General features: G+C 38.5%; 1 protein-coding gene across 1 annotated transcript; it reads right to left on the bottom strand.

The window, feature by feature from the left end:
• Positions 1–3511: 3511 nt before the first annotated feature.
• On the bottom strand, positions 3512–5357 carry LOC133822464 (uncharacterized). The gene is made up of 2 exons (XM_062254805.1): positions 5020–5357; positions 3512–4488 (listed from the first exon to the last, which is right to left on the bottom strand). The coding sequence occupies exons 1-2, from the start codon at positions 5341–5343 to the stop codon at positions 3964–3966; spliced, it is 849 nt and encodes a 282-aa protein (XP_062110789.1). The 5' UTR covers positions 5344–5357; the 3' UTR covers positions 3512–3963.
• Between the last annotated feature and the right edge of the window lie 4921 nt (positions 5358–10278).

The raw sequence follows: 10278 nt of genomic DNA, 5'->3' as shown, positions 1-10278 counted from the left end.
TTACACACAAAATTTTTATACTAAAATCTTGCAAGAAAGATACACATTCGGACATTGTGGATTGTTTGAGGAGAAACACCAAGCTTTGTGTTATTTTTGCTCATAGTGAAGATATTAAATGGGTAAGTGATTTTCTTTGATTCTTGTTGTTGTTGGTTGCTTTTATGATTCATAATGCTGTTTATATGTTGGATCTATAGTTTGTTGGTATTTTTTGCTGTTTTTTTGGGTGAAAATCGTGTCATGTGAAAATCTGCGTTTTCTTGGGTTCCCTGAGTTTTTTTCTAAATGCCCGATAGTGTCCGATAGAGACCCGATACAGGCACGATATTTGTTGAGTTTCAAGGTTAGGGATGAAGGTCCGATGGCAACCCGATGGTTGCCCGATAGTTTGGTTACCCGATGGTTATAAGGGTACGATGGCTACCCGATGGTTGCCCCGATTATTATTTTAAATCTACACATCCTTTTAAGTACGATAATGGATCGATAGTAGTCCGATATATGCCCGATAGTTATTATTAAGTTACTGCTGACCTAATAGTACGATGGTACTCGATGTTACCCGATACTTGCCCGATATTAGTGTTTTAAGTGATCAAAAAACATAAATAAAACTTTGCCCGATACCGCCCGATATGGCCCGATACTGGTACGATTCCCAAACATTTGAACTAAATTTCGACATTTTGTTGCCATTTACTGATTTTTTTTCTTTGTACATGATAGGGTCAACTTTGTTCGCGTACTTAATGTATAATGGTGTTTGGGAGCGTGAAGGTAGAGATTGGGTTTTTAATGGAGCCGAAAATTTAACGTTCGAGTTGGAGAAGGACATAACTTACTCACAACTTGTTGAACTTCTGTACTCAGAGCTGGAGGTTGACAAAGTGCAGTATGACCTGAAATTAGAAGTGAATTATAAGTACATGAAAGGGTTAATGTATCGGCCTGAACTTATAAGGAATGACAAGGGTGTAAGCTTATATTTGTCAATGCTTTTGAAGAAGCCAGATGAATTTGTTCCCCTTTTTGTGACTTTGGTGGAGAAGAATATCATTGTTTATCGTAATCCTCCACCAAGTACTGTTAAGGATACTCGTAGTGAGGTTGGGACTTATGTTCCAGAAACAAATCCGGAGGTGCTGGTAGCCACTGCTGTACCTGAATCAAACCCTTTCATACCAACAGTTGACCATGTAGCACAGATGCCATTTCATGATGATTTTCCTGATTGTCCTGACCCTGAAAATGATTTTGAGGGCAATGACGACCAAGAAACAGAGGTCCGTTCTCAAGCTTTGAGCCTGAGTCCACTGTCGTACCAAATACCGAGGCAAACAACATGTAGAAGTAGACCCCGTAGAGAAGATCGCCAAACACCTGGTACTAGTAGTAGTCGTCCAGACGGAACAAATGATGCTAGAGAATTTAGTGATCCACTCTCTTCTTCGACATATTATAGTAAATTCAAAGCTCAGATGTTTACAAGAGAAGACATTGAGGATAATAGTCACTATATATCTATGGGTGGCACATCGGGCGGGGAGATTCATTTAGGAAAGTTTTTCAGAGACAAGGAACATTTAAAAAAGGTTGCTGGCTTGTTTGCAATGAAGAAGGGATTCGACTTTATAGTTAAGAAGTCTGGTACTGATGTTTGGTATATTACATGCAAGGATCCTGATTGTGGGTGGAGGTTAAGAGGGAAGAAGAAGCAACTTTCTAACATGTTCGAGGTGACAGCATTTGAAAATGTACACACATGTTCCCTCGATGTTCGAAAAAAAGATAACCGTCAAGCATCACCTTTGGTAGTTGCCGAACTGATCAAGGATAAATTCTCAGTTAACGGTTCAGATTATTTAGCCTCCAAAATAAGAGAAGATATGAAGAATTCTTTCGGGATCGAAATGAGTTATGAGAAGGCTTGGAGATGCAGAGAGAAAGCACTCCACATAGTTAGGGGTACGCCTGAAGCTTCATATTCGAAGTTACCTGGGTACTTGCACATGCTGCGGTTGAACAATCCCGATTCCATTACTGATTTCAAGGTAGACGAGGGTCGCTTCAAGTATTGCTTTTTTTCTCTGGGTGCTTGTAGGCGGGGATTCAAGTTTTGTCGACCTGTTATATGTATTGATGGGTCCTTCTTGAAAACTAGGTATGGTGGCCAAATGTTGTGTGCCGTGGCATTGGATTCAGACAGCCACATATTTCCGATTGCTTTCGCAATGGTTGACAGTGAGAACCACGACTCTTGGACCTATTTCATGAGGAAGTTGAAACAAGCGATTGGTGATGTTGAGAACTTAGCATTCGTATCGGATAGGCATCAAAGCATTGTTCATGCTTTGGAACTTGTCTTCCCTGATGCACCCCATGGCGCATGCTACCACCACATTATTATGAACGTGGCTAGCAAGTTCAAGACTGATTGCTTCACGGATCATATTTACAGTTGTGCATACTCGTATAAGAAGACAAATTTTGAAAGAGAATTTGAAAAGATAAAAGCAATGGATGTTCGAGTTGCACTATATCTTGAGGGCATTGGATTTGAAAGATGGGTTCGTGCGTACTTTCCAGGGGACCGTTACAATGTAATGACAAGTAATTGGGCTGAAAGTTTCAACAGCAAAACTAAGGACGCAAGAGCCTTCCCGATCACTGCTTTTGTTGAATTCATCAGGTTTACTATTCAAACATGGTTTGCTACTCGAAAGGAAAACGCTGAAAAGTGTAGCACGACTCTATCACCAGTTATGGAGGGGGACTTGTCATGTCAATTTGAGAAATCTCGGTTCTTAAGCGTCGACAGAGCTGGACCTTATACATTTAATGTCCACCCCGGAGGAACAGTTCAGAGCGGTGGTATAGTTGATTTGGAGGCACGACAATGCAGTTGCGGCCTATTCCAAATCATGAAGATTCCTTGTCCACATGCATGTGCTGCTGCTCAAGAACGAAATATTAGCATGTACGCATTGTGCTCTCAATATTACACAAGAGAGAGTTGGAAGAGCACATATGAGGGGACAATTATGCCAGTTGGTGATGAGGATGATTGGGAATTGCCTGAAGACATTAAGAACATCCAAGTTGGAGTACCGATTGAGAAGAAACCTATAGGCCGACCGAAGAAGCAAAAGGTCGGACGAATTAGGAAAAATCGATATCCTTCTAATGGAGACAAGGTTGTGATACAACGATGTTGTAGCAAGTGTGGTGGTAAAGGGCACAACAAAGCGTCTTGCAAGTACCGAGGTTAACTTGTTTTGTTTGTATTCTAGTTGACCTATTATGTTTTATTTCTGCTTGAACTAGTAATATTTGTTATGTGCTGGATTTTGCAGGTTTTTTTCTATTTTTTTCTCCATTATGAAACTCTTAAATATGTAATAATCCAGTGTTGGTTCGATAGTGCACGATGCCGGTACGACAATGCACGATATTGTTTGTTGTAGGATTATTTAAATGTATCTTACAATATGGTACGACGTTGCTCGATGTAGTACGATAGTTAATGTACGACATTAGGGTACGATAATGTACGATATTTGTCCGATAATGGTACGATGGTATGGTTTCAGGACTGTTCGTGAAATTTGTGAGGCAAGTGAGGGTACGATAGAGTACGATAGTGATCGATGATAGTACGATGCAAAGATTAAGCACATTAAAATGTAGTAATTACAAAAAGAGCAATCAAAAAAATTATACAATTCAAAAAAATTAAGACCGTTCAACATAAGTTTTGGTAGAATAAGTCTACACACCACCTTTGCCTAAAAAGTTTCATATTATTGTCAGTTACATTATCAAATGGTAGTTGTAGAAGCTTATGTTCAATATGCTCAATTACGTAACATCCGCAATCGCCACTGCATTAGAAAATAAACAATAATTTAATAAAGTTTTGTAATTAAGAAATAATAATTAATATGTGATATTTAATAAAGTTCACCTGGATTTTGTTTGCGGTACGAATTCACGTGGAATGAGTTTCCAATCGAAGGGTCTGACCTGACTCTCTGATGCTGTCAACTGAGGCGCGAGTATAACGTCATGGTTCTCAAATAAACCGGACTGTCGCAAGACCGACGGGAAAATGGTACACCAGTCAACCATCAAGCTGATCAAATCGTTTTCGGAAATTGATCCAATACTGGAGTCAAAGATGTTGAGCATCCACCCATTCAGGTCTGCCTCTACAGCTACCCAATGCATTTGGTCTTTCAAGAAGAGGGCAAAATAAATGAACTCCTTGTTCTGCCAACTCGGTAAGAACTGGACTGCATCACCCCTAACCAGGTCCAATATACTGTCATCCCAACTAAATCTAGAGTAGTCAGAACCTGGAAAAGCGTCCCACCGACCCTTCAATGATTCGGGAAAAATTGTAGGCATAACAACACATTTCTGAGGGTACACGTTAGGATAAAATTCTAGACGCCTCCTCATGAGATGAAATGCTGCATCTAAATGCTACATTAAAGGAAAATTAAGTCAGTAACCACAATATCGTACCAAAATAAACAAACAAAAAAACTATCAGACATGAATATAGTAACTATCGTACCCCAATCGTACCATTATCGTACCCCAATCGTACATGAATATATTAACAATAAAACCTTCTATCGTACCAATATCGTGTTAATGTCGTACCATCATCGTACCTTTATGGCAAAAACTAGTATTATACACCATCGTACCCACTAGCGTCCCACTGTCGTACCATCATCGTACATTATCGTACTACCATCGTACCTAAATTGTCCCACTACAAATTCTAAATTTATGATGGTAATAGTAACTACTTAACAAATTATATCGTACCACTATCGTGCTAATGTCGTACCACCATCGTACCATTGACATAAACAGTTTATAATTTGACACTTATAATTATCGTACTACTTTCGTACCATATCGTACCCATATCGTACCACTATATATAGAAACATTTAAATAAATTTTCAACATTATTTAATTATGAAGTTATAGAAAACTTACAGAGTCAGAAAGCCATGTCCTCGGAGTATGCAGTTTCAGGAACCAAGCAGCATCGTGTGTCCCTGAGAAGCATTCCCTCGGATATTTATTCCCAATGGTGCCAAGCAACCACTTGTGAAAGGTCATAAGTAATTTACCATCAACAACCCTCAATGGATCCACATTCACTGCTGTCTTCGATTTCTTATTCCTTTTCCTCATTGCAGTGTACTCATCGAACCACCTAGGCCTCTTTCTTTCTCTCCTCTTCTCCGGTGCTGGTGGAGCTATGTTTAAGAATTGTACTTCAGAATCTTCAGTATCTCCGATTACAGTAATTTGCATATCCTCTGGTGTGCGAAAAATGTGATCATCTACATCATCAGGTCTGTAATCGTTAGGGAGAATGTCTTCATCTACAGGAGACTGAGGGCCTTCTTCAGTGGACTGAGGGTGTGGATCTGGAACTGGCCTACTAAGATCTTCCATCATTGTCATAAGCTTCTGCAATTGACCCAAGATCTCGGACTGACCTTTAATAAGGGCACTTTGTTGCCCTTCAACCTTTTCCAACCTGGCCAAAATCATAGAGTAGCCTGGTTGCTCAGCTTGGGAGGAGGTGCTGGCATGAGGTGTTGATGGGGGAACCTCAGGTGCCTCAGGTTGAGCTGGTGGAACCTCCTTAAAAATATTTGCTGCTTCTGCTTGCTCAGCTAACTTTTCAGCAAGCTTTTCAGCCTGGCTCTGTAAGGCTTCCTGTGTAGGCTGTCCATCGGGACCCACCTCTAGTTCCTCTAACCCCATGTCCACATACAATGGGGCTTCATTGTCTGTAAGGGTCCTCACATACTGTTCTTCAGCAGGTCGGGCACACAGGTAGGGGTATACTGTCAACTGCCACAAAAAACAATGCATATTTAGATTGGAAAGTAAAACAATATATCATGTCAATTGGTAAACTATCGTACCCCAATCGTACCCATATCGTACCCATATCATGCAATTATCGTACCCATATCGTACCCATAACATAACAATATCGTACCCGTAAGTGAGAATTGCTTGCTAACTATCGTACCATCATCGTACAACATCGTACCAATATCGTACCACTACTACTACATTAACAAAGAATACATATCGTACCCCCATCGGACCATCATCGTACCAAATCGTACCACTTAGTCAGTTTTCAAACAGTTGACAAAAAACCACAAAATAACCCCATAATCGTACTCAAATCGTACTCTATCGTATTCCTATCGTGCAGTACCCATAAAATTGCATATCTAGAAAAAAATATAGAACATTCAAAAGTAAAGTAAAAGCTCACCTTTTTGGCAAACAACTTAATAAGTTGCTCTTTGTGTATCTCTACTTTCTCCTTGCTCTGCCAGTTGATCATTCTTGGTATGCCTTGGCCCAATCTCACAGCATGATCCTGACCCAACTCAATGATGGACTCAAAAGCCCAATACTGCAATGCTGCAGCATACCCATAAATAGAGTACTTGGCCTCCTTTTGAGTCTTTCCTTTCTCAATCTTCTTCTGTAAATGCTTCTTCATTTCAACAAAGTCTTTTTGACAAGTTTGTAACAACTTCTGGTATGATATCTTCCCCCACGGGTACTGGAAAAAGAAGTCAACATCGTCTACCATCTTCAGCATGTCAGTCCAAACCATCAACTTCTCCTCACGACCTTTCAAAACACCCTCAACTAATAAGCACAAACCCATCTTGTACACATCATCAACTATTTGACAACTCTCAAAAGTTCTGCGCAGTTGCCCTATGCTCACTTGGGAATGACCATTGAAGTACTCAAGAATTAACCGATCCGAAGTGGTCTTCGCTTTAATCTCAGCTTCAGACGGTCCGGCCTCAAAATTTAAACCAGTAACTAAAGCGAACTCCAATTGGCTAAATCTACATCTTTTTTTCCCAATATAAAACTGGACTTCGTCAGTCTTCTCCCCTCTGAATTTGTGCAACAACAATTGATGGACTAAGGCACCAGAAAAATTTAATGGTTCCGCCATGAAGAACTGTTTGAAAGGGGATTCCTTCACCCTATCCAATAAACCACACTGTATAAATTTTGCTTTAATCTTTGGAAAGTACCAACTGCCGCGCCAAGTGATACGTCCCGTAAAATGTTCCTCTACTGGAACTATCAGTTGTGGAGGTCTTAAGTTCTGCATAAAACAAATAAATACCCAATTAAATAGAATAACAAAAAAAAACATCAAATTTTATATTCTGCAATATACTATCGAGCAACTATCGGAATCTATCGCACCATATCGGACACCAATGGAAAACTGGAACTATAACATTATCGTGCACAATCGTACCTCACATCGTACACCATCGTATTATAACATACACAACAATTTGTTCCCACTATCGGGCACACATCGTACCCAACATCGTACCCTATCGTACCTCCATCTTCAACCTCAAGTTATCAGAAAACACAACCTATCGTACCACCATCGAACCACTATCGTACCCCTATCGTACACTCATCTTCAACCTGAAGTTATGAGAAACACAAATACTATCGTACCCATATCGACCCACTATCGTACCTTATCGTACCTCTAAAAAAACCCAGAATTTTTTTTCAAAATTTTACGGTTTATCAGATGTCACACAGTCAGATTTAACACAGTCAAATTCAACAATACATACTATAACATTTTTTAATGGAGAAGAGATTAAAAAAAACACATACCCTAGACATTTTTGCGCAATGGGGTGTCGGTTTTTCTTCTCCGGTGAGGGGTTGGAGCTTGGTTTTTCTTCGTCTCCGGTGGGGGTTGGGGCTTGGTTTTTCTTCGTCTCCAGTGGGGGTTGGGGCTTGGTTTTTCTACGTCTCCGGTGGGGGTTTTTCCGACCGTCGGGTGAGGGAGAGAGCAGCGTCGGGTGATGGTGGGTGAGGGAGAGAGAAGCGTCGGGTGTGAGTACTTATGTTGCTCGATGGTTTTGTGGGAGTGAAGAGTTGGGATTTGGGAGGGAACGGGAAATGGGCAGGGGAAAAGCCGAAAGGTACGGTTTTTATCAAGTTTTTTTATCACTATCGTGTACCATCGGGTACAATCGTGTACCATCGTACTATTGGGCAAGCATCGGGCACTTATCGGGTACCATCGTGTACAATCGTACTAATAGGTCTGCATTAACTTAATAACAACTATCGGGCATGCATCGGACTCGTATCGATCCATTATCGTACTTAAAGGGTTTGTAGAATGAAAATAAATATCGGGCAACCATCGGGTAGCCATCGAACCTTAATGACCATCGGGTAACCAAAACATATCGGGCAAGCATCGGGTGGCCATCGGACCTCATCACTAACCTTGAAACCCAACAACTATCGTCCCTGCATCGGGCCTATATCGGACACTATCGGGCATTTAGAAAAAAATTCAAGGAACCCAAAAAAACGCAGATTTTCACAGACCACGATTTTCACCAAAAAAACAGCAAAAAATACCAACAAACTACAGATCCAACATCTAAACAGCAATCTAAATCATAAAAACAACCAACAACAACAAGAATCAAAGAAAATTACTTACCCATGTGTATCTTTTTTGCAAGATTTTAGAGAGGAAAGGTATGGGATTTTGTTATGAGAGGGGTATTTTTGGTATTAAATGAAAGATAAGCATTTGTATCATAGGGTGGTTAACTTTGGTTCAAATTTTAATTATTAAGCTAATGTAAGCATGATTTATCAAATTTCCCTATACATATATATATATATATACCATACAAAGATATTAAGCAAAAATTAGTGCATATAAATATATATATGCATACGAGACCGGACGATTTCTTCTGTCATTTATAAATCTGAATATCATATAAATTTTGATATATATGTATACGAGACCAGGCGATTTCCTTCTGTCTTCTAAGAATCATGAGCCCATTATTTCTTTTGGGGTATACAAATATATGTCAATATTCATTCAAATTTTCAGAGTGATTTTATCTCTTTTGAACTTGATCAGGAAATTGACTAGCCAATCCCAATACTGTTTAGACAAATACTTTGATTATTTGCAATTTCAGTGAGGTATGAGATATTCAATCAAGTTTTTTTATCTTGCTTTTATTATTGTTCATTAAAACCCACACTTAGTGATAATTTTGGCAGCATAACTATTTCTTTAAATCTCCTATTATTTCCTTTGGTTACGTACCACATATTGACTTATTTTCTGAAGTCTAGTGAACCAAAAGGAAGCCATGAAGATTCACAATAAATCAAGCAGCATAAAACCATGAAAAATTCATATATATATATATATATATATTTTCTTTGATGATGTATCACATGTTGACTTATTTTCTGAAGTCTAATGCATCAAAGAGAAATATAAGAATTCATGATGAAATTGGCAACATAAAAATATTAGTCTTCTCATTTCCCCTTTGATTATATATCACATCAACTTATTTTCTGAAGTCTAGTGAATCAAAGGGGATTAGAATGACTCTTTATCACCATAGATTAAAAATAAAAGAGTCAAAAGAAGAAGATATAGATCATTTTTATGAATCTTCACTTACCCTTGTAAAGCTTGAAGGAAGACTTTAGAATATGCAGTGTTCTTTTCTTCTCAATTTCTCTGGGCGTATCAATTTTTTTGTCCAAAACCTCCAAAAAAAAAATCCCTGTAACTGTTCTGCTCTCTACTTTTTTATAGAGCTTTTTATTTTTATTATTTTTATTTTTAATAAAAACCCACTCAACATAAAAGTGGTGGAAGTGGAGAAAATATCTCTTTTATTTGCTCTTTTAACTGACTCATCTCTTTTTTATATATTATTATTATTTTAATAACTAAATATTCCTTTTAGGTTTTAACTAATTTATAAAAGAAATATTTATATATTAATAATAATAATAATAATAATTTGTTGCTGCTCTTTTTTTTTTTCGTTCAACAGGAATCATCTAACAATTGGCCAAAGGTTGAGATTTGCCTACGTTTATAAGTATTGACAACGTTTTACCCGGCCAAACAATTAAGTAGAGAAAAATGCATAAAAGAGCGAATCGAAGTATATAGCTTTTTTCACCCTATATAAAGAAAAAGAAAAAAAGAAGGGGAATAACTTTAGACAAACTTTGTTTCCAACGATTGGTTAGCACTGTCAACAGATTCTGTACTTCGACGTTTCGTTTCTTTATTCCATTTTCATTGTTTTCAAATGATTTCAATCACAATCACAACGGCTCTGCTGAAGTCATCTCAAG

This window comes from Humulus lupulus, chromosome 3 (genome assembly GCF_963169125.1).
Source record: "Humulus lupulus chromosome 3, drHumLupu1.1, whole genome shotgun sequence".
In the NCBI taxonomy this organism is placed as follows: Eukaryota; Viridiplantae; Streptophyta; class Magnoliopsida; order Rosales; family Cannabaceae; genus Humulus; species Humulus lupulus.
Note: the sequence above shows the minus strand (reverse complement) of the source record. Positions and strands in the feature narration are given on the sequence as shown.

Coding starts and splice junctions, on each gene's coding strand:
- LOC133822464 (XM_062254805.1), bottom strand. CDS start 5,343: ATGCAAATTACTGTAATCGGAGATACTGAAGATTCTGAAGTACAATTC. Junction 4,489..5,019: donor GGACATGGCTTTCTGACTCT/GTAAGTTTTCTA, acceptor CCTTTAATGTAG/CATTTAGATGCAGCATTTCA.